A 12,640-nucleotide genomic window follows, 5' to 3' on the forward strand; every position below is an offset into this window, starting at 1 on the left:
CTTGTTTGTCTACGGGCAGCACTCGGCTGCTGGGGCTGGATGAGCTGCAGCATCTCTCAGAGCTGCTCATAGGCAGTTTCACTCACTGAAGCAAAGACGTTTTTCAGCAGCTCAGTCAATCTTCCAGGAATGTAATTGTAAGAGGGCCCATAACAAACAGAATATACTGTTCCCATCGGGTTAATGACAATGTCCTTGCCTTGACAACAACCTGCAGCCGTAAAGCAAGTTTAATTCTCTGACAAGAAGATTGGCGACAGCTATCGTTACACTGTTTTCTGAAACACATGGTATTCTTCCCTGAAAACCCTGGAGGTGGCATTTGTCTGGTGTCCTTTTAAATAATGAGATAGGACACAATGGATTTCAGTGCCTCATCAGTGTTCGATCAGCACAAAGGTAAGTTACTTGCTACTAATTTCAAAATCCTCTGGTACTTTCATGCAAATGTACTAAAATACTTGACAGAATGAATAACAAGAAATTCTGGAAAAGGATTAGGTCTCCTAGAGGTTTATTTTTGTTACACACAAAGGAATTTCTTCCATCGGTTTTAGGCATGGATATTTCAGCCTATTTCTACATTGACTTTTAAAAATAAAATTTTTCAGCAAAATAGCAACAACATCTGATTGCTGTTACTTAGCATCAAGAGATGTATGTTTGTATTTACTATTTATATTACATATTAGTCTTTATATGGAGACAAACATATATATACAACTGCAATATTAGCAAACAGATCAGTTTAAAATGGAGTAAAAAATTAAGAAAAGCTGATTTTCACAAGTCTACTAGTTTGTGTATATTAAAATGGCTATATACTGACAAGCGATTGACTTTGATTCAGCAAATCATAGCTCTATAGATAAATATTGCCATAATTGTGAATTTAAGATATCTTTAAATGCCCCAATATGAAGATTTTTCTACATGGTAAGGTTGCTATAGAAATACAATGTCTCTTTATTGTCTGTTTTTAAGTTAAATGGTTGAATTTCATGTGGTTTTTTTGTCAGTAGAAGCCTTTATGTCTTACATTTTAATCCACAATGAGGAATGTAGCGTCATTCCTTTTATGTTCCCAAAGCAGGAAGCTGTCATTTTTTTTAATCCATGTTGCAACAAATTTCTCATTAAGTCAGCTTGACAAATAATTTGTATGCAGTGGCTGCAGTTCCCAGTGCACACCAAGCTGACACGGCCATGCTGACCCCACAGCGAAGGTGCTGACTGTAGAAAAATGTGGTGTGTTTTGGGCAACCGAGTCACACAGGTTGTACTTTTGTGCTTGCCACATAGGTGGTCATCTCAAAGTCAATAGGTTCCATGAAAAGCAGTGGTTTTAGGGCTGCCCTTCAGCCACAGCAGTGCTCAAAGTCAGAAGCAAATCTTGAGACCACTGGACTACACCAGCCCAGGCAGGACCCCACTCTGAGTAGATGGGGAAGAGTGGGAAGCCATCAAGCAAAACTGAGTGGTAAGAGACAAAAAATACTACCAGCAAGGCTAAAGAAGGAAGGGAAGTTCAACAGTAGATGGGGGATCTGTACTGTAGGAATAGAGATGGATGTTCCTAGGTCATGGGTAAAAGACGTAAAGAGCATTTTCCCCAACAGGGGTATGGGGCTGACTGAGTTTCTGCAGCTACAAACAGCTGTTCTCAAGCTTTCCTTCTGCAGGCACTATAAGTATGCTCTGTGACACAGGCCAAGCCAGCAGCGCTCAGACTGGGGAGCGATGGGGAAACCCTCCACACTCAGTGCTGTGGGGATAGCTGCAGGAAGCCAATGGAAATGGTATGAGAATACAGCCAGGGCTGGGGAAGGAGAAGTCAAGTCTCCAGATGGGTAATAGGTCAGACAGCAATGCAGGAGACCACTGACCCAAACCACCTAATCTAGACAGAAGTGAGAGAATTGAGAGACGACATCTGCCTGTACCTCCCCTTGCTCCTACTCTGCATCCCCTCCTCCTGCCAGGCTCCTCTCTGCACTGACCCATCCTTACTACTGTCCAGCATCATCTCCAGCCCAATGTCACTTTGCACTCACAGCACCTCCCCAGAAAGACAGTCTCTTCCAGATAAACTCGTCATTTCCCCTCTGCCACCACTGCAAGGATGCTGGCTCATTAGATGATGTGTGGCTTGCTGTTTCTGTTCCCTGCTAGCTGCCTGGGAGATGGATGGGCAGCAGGAGCAGACAACACACAGAAATGGGACACTGAACCCAATGGTTATCAAGCAAAAAAAGCTCTATTCAAAGTTGACAGCATATAGTGGATTTTATCTAAATGGCATGTTAATGTCTTGGCACATTACTAACCTAAGCAGGCATAATTTTTTTAGCAAGGGGAAGGTGAATGTCTTTCATTGGAGCAATTCATAACAATGGAATAATACAAGCTAGCATTCAAACACACCAAATCAACACCTGTTGGTCCCTACAAACCATTTCTCCACCCCACGCATCAGAAAACTGTCCCAGATACAGATCAGAAAAACAGCATTCAAGGCTTGAAAATCATACTGTCTCTTTGTAATGCTTCCTGTGGTACTGTTCATTAACACCTTATAATACTTATTAATAGTAACAGCAGTAGCAATGAGGGACTTAAAGAAGCTAAGCAATATCAGAAACCCCTTCCCTCCTAATACTGCTTGGTGCTATTAAGATGTGTGTTGTGCCTTCAAAAGTTCACCATTTAAAACAGAGAAGCTAGACAAAAGCCTGGACTAGTAAATTCACAGCCAGGAACACACAGGGATGATTACTTCATTAAGCAATCAATAAATCCATGATATTAGAGAGTGAGTTACAATTTCCAAAAACTGCACTCATCCACCTCCCACTGACCCTTGACACTGACATGCTTAAATCCAATAAACTGCCTAGGATTGCGTCTTGATAAAAAGCTGTGAGAAATCACATATAGCATTTGGATACTGGTGGAGGTAAGGGAGTTTATAGGAAAGAGAGGAGTAAATTATCTACATAAATATTTCTTTTTCACAATAAACATAAATTATCCTGTTATCCAGCTTTCAATTTTCAAAACTTAGTATTTTAGCAAGGTCTAAATCAGTCATTGTCAAGACCATGTGCACTAAGCTGCAGCAAATTTATTTAGACCTTAAAAATCCTATGCAAGAGAGAGCATGTACTTACTTACGTCTAGCATGCACTTTGTAAAATGACACATCAGCCAACATCACAAATTGCGTAAAACATGCATTCTTCATAGGAGAGACAGAGAAGAACTTATGCTGCAAGCAGTGTAATTTCATTGCTCTGAATCCTGTGATCATTCTGAAATTTTCTTTATATACCCACTCTTCCAACCAAAGATTGTCTTAAAGAAATTACATGCTTTTAAAACAGCTTATTTCGGCTAGATTGGCTTTTGATTATTTCTGAGGATTTTAGCTACAAAAGATTACATCATGACCCTGCATGTCATTTTTTCTTTGCTCACTAAGATTCTTCCAGACCTTTCTAAGCCACTGCTGAGCCAGCCTGCAGTTTCTCCCTGCCTTTGCTCCATATGCAGGCTCTTAGGTGGGTCTTCTGCCTTCCCCAAGCTGACAGACAGCTCTCTTTCACCAATCACACAGCAGATTTCCAAAATAAAATGTAAAATGTGCCTGAAATGGAACCAGTACTCACTTGCATTTACAGAGCTGCAAGATAAGAAATGAAGTAACACTACCATATTTGAAGATGGAGGGTCAGGCATTTGGCTGTTCACAATTCCTTTATCCCGCATGCTGCTCGTGATCCATCTGCAGACAAGTTCCCCAGCAGAGTAAGCTCACAGAGGGAGACACAAGCACTCAGTGCCTCACTGTAGCCCTCTGCAGAACACCTATTCTCTGATGGTGTCTGCAAAAAGAAATGATCTACAAGCTTTACTCATGCCCCTCCTTCCTTGAGAGGGTCAGCTGGAGGAAGGTGAAATGGGAGATGTGTCACCTGGAGCCACGTGCATCCAGCATAAATGGCATCCAAGCCCTCCTGTCATTTCCTGCTTCCTGTCATGGGAAGCATCAGAAGATCATGCATCTGTCTTCCTCCTTGCCTCGTACCCAAAGCCACACAGGTCATGTTAAAGGCACCCCACTTGAAATCGTGTCATCCTACAGAAATGGAATTAATGTCAGTCTATTTTATGTCAGATACACAATACATGTGCTCATCAATTCTTCCTGGCCCAGTCTCCCTCGCCTGGTCTACTTGCCTCTCCTTATTCTGACAGCTAGGACCCTTGTGTGGGGAAGTGTGAATCTTGAATGTGGCTTTATGCCACTGTCCCTTAACAGGAATGGAGCCTACGTTCTGTGAGACCAGGCATGGGGAAAACTTCTTCATTCATGCATCCATCCATCCATCCATCCATTCATTCAGAGTTTTGCTTCCTCTCCTACAGGAGGACAATTGCTCTGGGGAAAGCAGATTCAGCCCAGAACAAGCAAAGGCACAAGGGCATTTTGCTTTTAGTTAGCTGAAAAAGGGCAGAGGCAGTCAGGTACCCACATGCAGGTGTGCATCCATGTCCTCATCTTCTTGCCATCCTGCCCTCCAGGTAAGCAACTGCTCTGCTCAGGAGATGAGGAGTTTCCTTTCATGGCTGCATTGCTTTGCTCCTGACTCATGTCAGTAAAATTTAACTGTACTTGCAAGGCTAAACAGCAGAAAGCACAAAATTGATATGTGTAATGCATAAAAGGAGGTGGGGGCTGCTTTGACCCACTATCTCAGTATATTTAATGGCTTCTTTCCCAATGCCAGCAGCATCTTCTCCACACCATTTCCACATAGTAACCACGACATGCGGCTGTGAGGGGAGCAGTGTTGGTGCTCGTTGCTGGCACCTCCTGTGTCCCCCTAGAGACTGGCAAAGAGGAGCAGCACAACTGATGAACCTCTGCCTTGTCTCCTTGCCTTCCACTCAGCCAATACTACACCCCTTTTTGAGTAAGGGCCTAGCTCAGACCTGAGCTTGTTATGAACATGTCTTTGCTCAGTTGTGAGAGCAGTCAGCACATCTCACTTCTTTTGAATACATAGAGACAGATGTCTTTTTTCATATACTAGTTACTGATGATGACTCTCCAGAGACAATGACTTTTAGTCTCTCCCAGTCTCCCAGCCACACAGGTCAAAGCTTCTGAGCTAAATTCACAGCAATAGACTCCCCAATAGAATAAAAATCAAGTTAAATTTTTAATTTACCATTTTTATCAAACATGTAATTTAAGAGGTCAGCTAGAAGAAATTAATTAAGTTATCTTCAGTTCAGTAGGGATGGAGAGGGAACCTGTGCACTGGTGAAGGCAGAATTAACAGTAACTTTCTAGTTTTCCCAAGCCCACAACCAGAGCTCCAGCTTTGACAGACTCACCTTTTCCAGAGTAAGAGATGATTGCATTTCCATGGCAGCCAGGTTTTGAAGTCCAGACCAACAATTGCATCCCAGAAAGAGAAGGTCACACGTGGGGAATTATGCAGGGCTGTAACTCCAGCATGGAGCTCATGCAGTTTTCAGCAGCGACAGTATCTGATCACAATTTGAATAGAGAGACTAATACTTTAAAATTCTCTTTGAAGATCTCTTATCACTCAAAAATACATATGACAATGTTTAAAATGTAATTTATATCAATGCATTAATAATACTGTATTATTTGATTATGAAAAAGACTTTTTACTAACCTTTCAAATTCTCTTTAAACCTTATCCCTTTTTTCCTGCATAGCTTACATAGTTATGTCATCTCCAGAAGACATGACAGTAAGGAGAATTCATCAGTCACTTAATCCATCCTTCCTCTGATCAACTCTATGGTGTGCTTTAGGCATCAATTTTACTTTCTCCTGCTAACAAGGTAGCACAGTGGCTGGACAAATGTTATGCTCTGTAGCTCCGAGCCTCAGCCACTGTGAACAGCACAGCTCACTATAGCTGTGCTTCCTTTTGAGTTAACAGAGATCAGAAAGTCTTTAAAATTAAACGTGAGACTGTGCCTGACCATCAATACATATATAGAACATCAGATTCGACCCTGCACCAAAAAATCAACCCTTTTACCTCCTGGAGGTTAATAGGTTAATAGTCCACTTGAAGCCAAAGGATGTGTAGGCACATGGAGCATGGGCTGACCAATCTGGAAGGAAGTTACAAGCAAAGAAGCAAAGAGAGAAACATCACATTAATTTGTCTAGAAACAAAAACCTGAGGAATGCTCAGAAACAGGTCCTGCAAGGCATCTGCTTTAAATAATATCTCATACTGTAACTGCCAAGCAAAATAAACCTCTTCTGGGTTCCAGGCAATAGTCCACCTTTCCTTTTTGCAGGAAACACTAAGACAAACTATTGCTGCCAGAAGTTCACTTTCCTGAGAAGATAATTCCTTTGGACAACACAGGGGAAGGAAGTGAAAAGCCTCAGTCTGCTGACTGGTGCAAGGATAACACTGAAACTGAAAACACCAGTGTCCTGATTTCATCCTCTCATAAAGCGTAGCCAGCGATATTATGAGCTAGCTCAGTTATTACTTCATTGTTTCTCAAGTCATGTTATATTAATGTTTGTATGATTTCTTATAAAAGGTGGAAACTTTTCAGAAGTTTTCTTATGTCCTTTTAGTGACTATGTCTGACAGTTTTTGGAAGAAGTTATGATGAAAAACAAGTTTCAGATGACTAACAAAAACCACAGTGCTGTTTAGATACACTTTGTTCCACTTCAAGTGGTATAATCATTAAAACATAAGTGTCATTATTTTTGCTGTTAATCGTATGTACTTGCTCTCGGCTCACTCACAGACACACTCATCCCCTGCAGGTGATGCAGCAGAAGAGATTGACTTGACTGTCGTTTACCAAGCAGCAGCTAATGGCGATGTGAACACACTGACTGCAGTGATTCGAGAGGATCCTTCCATCCTGGAGTGCTGCGACAGTGAGGGTAAGGAAGGCTGAGCTTGTTCTCGGGGTACAAGTTGCTTCATCTTGCAATTAACTTTTCCAATTTTTATACTGATTTTCGTGTTCAGGAAATTATATTTAGTAGGAGAATATGGAACATCCACTGGAAATGCTCAGTTTGGATCATTTTTCCCCTGTACTTGTAAGATTTTTTTTATATGAATACAAATAGTCAGACAGTACTTTAACATTAATCTATTTTATCTTCTTTAGGGAGATGCTCAGAAATTGTAGTAATTTCAGGGAATGAAAAATAATATTTTTTTATAAAAGCCAAATGTCATACATTCTGCACATCTCTACAGTAGAGGGTTCCAGTTTTTTGTACTTAAAAAGTATATATACAGGTACAGGTTGAATGATTTTGTCATATAATTGTTTGCCAAAATGTTGATTGTACAATGTGCAATGAACTAAATAATCTGTTTTATCTGTGATAGGGTGCTCTCTTTCATTTTATGTTTGGATTACTATTTACCATTACTACTAAGTGCTGTTCATTAGCTGGGTTTTATATGCATCTATTTCCCAAGTGAATTAGAGCCACAGATCTCTGGAGGCTTCTCTCAAGAAAGACTTTGTTGATTCAAAAGCATCTTTTAAATTGCAATTTCTTTTAAAAGGGTCCATATGAACACTGTCCATTCTAATCTTTACCAACTTTCACCATATTACCAATTTTTCCTACATTTTAAACCAGACATCCTAACTGTTATCATTAAAACATCTACTGGTCAGTAGTGAAAATGCTTAATCAAGCTAAATTGCTCTCAGTCCAGATCTTTAATAGGAAAGGCATGAAGGGCACTGGGTAGAGATAGACTGATCATCAAATGGAAGTGTTTCAGCTCCAGAATAAACTTGTTTCCTAGGTTGTACATACAAATGTAACTAAAGACCAGTCATACAAGGCAAAACATGTGGCTCATATCCTGCACATATGGCAGAGTCTGCATAATCTCAGGTTGAGTAGCGTGCATTTCCTCAGGAGTCTCATTGAATCCAGTAACAATAATTATTCTTCAGTTGTGTCTGAAGTTTCTAGTAGTCTTATAGTTTCTAATATTCATGTTTATTCCCAGCTTAGTCATTTAAAATTGATTTGTCAGATTCTGCCGGAAAATCTCTTGCATTATTTTGCAGTTAATAGAATGGAAGGAAGAGGAAGCAATTAAAAAATGTAATACTTCATGACGAAATTTGAGTATTAGGTTTGAATATACATTTCAGGTTTTTTCCAGTACAGAAATTGTTCGCAGAATATAAAACAAGTTCTCAGGACAACAGAAAAGGAAATATTCTAAAGCAAATCCAGTCTTTAAAATAAGTTGTTGTCTACATGAAGCATCAACTTACAGATATACACCTTTGCATGGGACAGGGCTTGATTTCATATATTTCTTGAATAGAGACAGACAGAATGAAGCTGGGGGTTGAGAAAATTAGCCAAGTACCATTTGCCTACTAGTCACTCTGAGGACTATCAGCCTCCAAAATGTTGTACAAAGAAAACAGTTCTTAGTGGTAACTTGTGAACAGAAAAACACTCTTCCCTCCAGAAGTAGACTTAATGAGGCAAGGCTTTTGCTAATGAAGTCATGCTCTTTTTAAAATCAGTGGTCAGCAACTGGAGCAGCAGTTACTTCCTGCCTGCAAAAAGCTGAGTACAACTGTTGGACGGTTATCAGAGCAAGGACTTGTTAATTTGCCAGTGCTAACATTAGCAAGTAAGAAAATATCCCTCTCTTATGGCTTTGACAAAATAAGAATTGTAAAAGAACATCTGACTTTCTTCCCCAGGTTGCACGCCTTTGATGCATGCTGTATCAGGACGCCAGGTTGATACAGTGAAGCTTCTGTTGAAGATGGGAGCCAATATTAACACTCAAGATGCTTGTGGACGTACCAGTTTATCTCTGGCAACTTATCTGGTACCATAACCTGGGGGAGGAGTTTGGAGAGATAAATATAGAGAAGGGAGTAAATGTGTAAACCAATTGAGATTACTGTTTATACTACAGAAAAAAAAAGTGAAAAATGTGGTTCTAGACAATTGTACACTTCACTATAATCCACAGCTGGAAGCAATTATTATTAGGAAAGGATCAGGACTCTTTTCAGTGTGTCCTTCCTCTTTAAGGTTACACATTAATGCATGGTATGGGGATCTATCTGTGTGGTTTCAAGAAAGCTACTTGTTTCTGTGCATTGGAAAGTCCCCTCTTGTTCTTAATATGCACATTACCTTCTCCCCTCCCTCTGCCAGCGTCCCATCTTTATGCTCCAGAGACGACATTCCTATCTCAGCTTCTGATGGTCAGCATGCATGTTTTCCTGCACACCACATGAGCCAGGGTGTTGCTTGTTTTCACTGTAGTGCTGGACCTTGGATGGCCAGGTTAAGTCCAGGGTGCTGCAGGTGCCAGTGCAGATACTCAGATCATAAGTAATCCAAACCCCCAGACAACCCACACGCAGGTCATCAGAGGGGCAGATATCCCACTGAGAAGTTTGGGAAGGGAGATGTGGTGCTTTCTTGTCTGAAGCACTCAAGGATGGTCCTCTTATCCTTAGTCATGTACTCCTTGCTGGAAGGCATTCCAGATTCAGAGTGAGGACAGGGATTAAGTTAATTGGGCAGAGGTTCTGACCATGGGCTTCCATTATTAGCTGGACAGAAAGGAGGAAGGAATGGTCACCCATGTTCACTGTATGAGTTACAGCTGAGTATCTGCCAATTCATTGAAACAGATATGGTGGCAGCCTAGCTAAATCACATCCCTTCCATTCAACTTCTTGCAAGTTCAGGGCAAAACAAAGCTTCTGTTCAGCTATGCAACATTCAGCCAGAAAATAAGTGTAGAAAATAGCAAAAAAGGCAATCTCAGTGCAAGGAGCACGCCCCACTTACTTGAGAATAAACATTTTGTCTGCCAGATATTTTTAAAAAATCCCATAATTAGTGTCATGCTCCTCTTTTCCTTTCTCTTTTCCCAGAGGGGAAAAAATGTTCTTTGGAAAGAAAAGAAATTACTGGAAAAGATTTAAACCACCCAGGCTTCTAAGTTTCCGTTTCCGTTTCTGTGATGGATATAATCAGAGGAGGTCTAGAGAACATTTGGCTGTCATGTCTGTCCAGAGAACTGAATCCTGCAGAGCTCCACAGTCCCACTCACAAGCAGAGCTCTATGGTCTTGTACTTCCACCAGGAGCACCAACAGCGATGTTCTGACTCCATTATTCCACACCTTTTCCTTATAAATGCTGGTGATGCCAACCTGTCATAGCTCATACAGGAGAAAACAGTCTTTATTGATTGCCTGGGGAGGTTTGAACAAAACACATGCTTGATTTCCCTGGGACTTAAGTGTATGCTGGAAGATTTATACACTCACAACCAGATTGTTTGCTTGGCTTTTTGTTGAGGTGATCAATAGAGAGAATAGAGATCATCAGTTTTAGTCCAAAAACTGATTCATCCCATCTGTTTTGGTGCTGTTTTCAGTCTAATGTTGTCACCAATTCAAACTTCTGCCACAATATTTATAAAACCACACTCTAAGACTTTTAGTATTGATTTGCCATCCCTGCTAAAATCTCTTAAAGGAAATGAGATTAAGTGCTCATATTCTTGGTTTGACCTAGTATAATTAAATCCACATGCAGGAATATGTATAGCATTTGCTAGTGATAAAGGAATTAGCGTGTTTTTAATCACTGTTTACTCAGTCGGTACTTGCCACAGCTGCAGAAAAACAAAATCCAGTGTAAATAAAACACCTTATGACAGAAGTGGATGGCTGAGCTAGTCTGAGACTCAGACTCCAAAGGGGAACTGCTCTCAGTGCTGAGTGGCCTATACTGGGGAAACAAAAGACCAGTTTCTCCAGTGGCAGAAACAGCTACAGTCACACACAGATGCCAGAACCACCATGCAAAAATCTGACCTGATGCATTTCACTTTCCTCTTTGACACACCCTAATTTCTTTTTTTAGGGCTGGCTGGAAGGCTGTGTCAGCCTGCTCAGGAATGGTGCTAAGCAGAACATACCCGACAAAAATGGGAGGTTGCCGCTACACGCTGCTACCGCAGAGCCTGACGTGAGGTAAGTCCTAGGCTCCAAAAGCATTTGCTGGTTGAATCTCAACAGGTAGACACCAACACAAGTTACCCAGCCCAAAACGGGGCTGGGGCAGAAAGGTTAGCTGTGACAGTTACACTCTTGAGTTACTCCTTGGTTTAATGGTTATCATAAAGGTGGGTAGAGAAGAGGAAAAGCATTGTACAACACTTGTGTAACAAAGTTACATGGCCAGGTAAAGTGAGGAGCCTGGTTTAAGATCACAATGGCAGCAGGGCAAAAAAAATATGTAATAGAGGTTGAAACGCTCTGTTTCCCTTGACCAATTACCTTTCTGCCACCTCTCCACAAGAAATATTACAAGAAGTTCCTTCTCCAGACTTCTACTCCAAGTAGCATGGTTAATGTGAGAAAAGCTTTCCACACGACAAACTCTGCTGTAAAAGGGAAGTTGAGGTTTTGTGGACCAGCTCATTTTTACCTACTCTTACTGAAGGTGAGGTAACAACTACAGAGTGTCTTCACGAGAAGCTTTAAGAAAGACTCTCTGTCTCATTTCAGACTGTGATAATAAGAAGGTTTAACAAATTTGATTTGTGCATCTGAATAAATTCACTCAAAAATTCTCCTAAGTAAATAATATCTTGAGGGATAGAAAGACATTAGAGACAGGTTAAACATTCAGTACATGCAAAATGTTCATGTGACTTAATCACTGAGTCTACAGATTTGCTGCTGTCACTGTATCACACCAGCCCAGCTCTGTGTGTTTCTGCTGATCTTGCTCTCCAGCCTTTTCTAATAGCTTTATTCATTTTCCGCGTTATCATTGCTTTTCATGTATCACTTGGTGAGAATAGCTTGAGGTTTCTGCAGAAGTATGGGTCACTATCGTTAAACAAAGCCTCCACAGAAAAAAGACAGTGTTCGTGCAGCACTGCACAAGCTGCTCCTTGAAAGGGAACAGTAATCTACTTTACCAGCAGCACACAGGGTACTCCAAATGTTTTTCACATTCTTCATGGATACAGGCAGACCTTTGCTCTGCACAGGGCTTTACCAGTTCCTCAATTCCTTTACCTGTGTCTTCTCACTGGGTTTACGTCATGCTCAGAAGACATTCTGGAGCATGGAGCAGGAGACTTTTCCATCATGGTCATTGTCACTCTCTTGAATCCTACATTGCTGCCAAAAGAGTATATGCAGTGGCCAGCTATGAAATGCTTTTTTAACCAAGTTTGACAGCTGGCAGCCTGCTGCTACAACTGGTCACATGGACAGACAGAAACAGTGAACAGTATTCATTTGATAACTGATTTATGCAATTCAGTGCATTCCACAGAGCTTAAGAGGAAAGGTGGAAAGAGAATCCATGGACATCCTGATCTATGCCTTTGAGAGTAGATATAATAGAAATTTCAGCCACGTGGCTGAAAATCTACATATTTGAGTGGTAGCATTTATGTTGCTATAATGGTCTAAGGATGTAACTGAGCCCAAGTTTGTTGTTGATAGAAGTTTTACATTCAAAGAATGGGAGTGCCATCACACGGCACATGCAGGATAAC

The 12,640-nt window shown here is 41.0% G+C and overlaps 1 protein-coding gene across 1 annotated transcript; it reads left to right on the forward strand.

Moving 5' to 3' along the window:
- Positions 1-359: 359 nt before the first annotated feature.
- On the forward strand, positions 360-11,096 carry LOC104537789 (ankyrin repeat domain-containing protein 55-like; the record flags this gene model as incomplete). The annotated part of the gene is made up of 4 exons (XM_010180782.1): positions 360-399; positions 6,848-6,970; positions 8,791-8,921; positions 10,987-11,096. Coding segments are annotated over exons 1-4 (404 nt in total), but the record flags the coding sequence as incomplete, so codon positions are not given.
- Positions 11,097-12,640: the final 1,544 nt, after the last annotated feature.

Source organism: Mesitornis unicolor, unplaced genomic scaffold (genome assembly GCF_000695765.1).
Source record: "Mesitornis unicolor isolate BGI_N332 unplaced genomic scaffold, ASM69576v1 scaffold54363, whole genome shotgun sequence".
NCBI lineage: Eukaryota > Metazoa > Chordata > Aves > Mesitornithiformes > Mesitornithidae > Mesitornis > Mesitornis unicolor.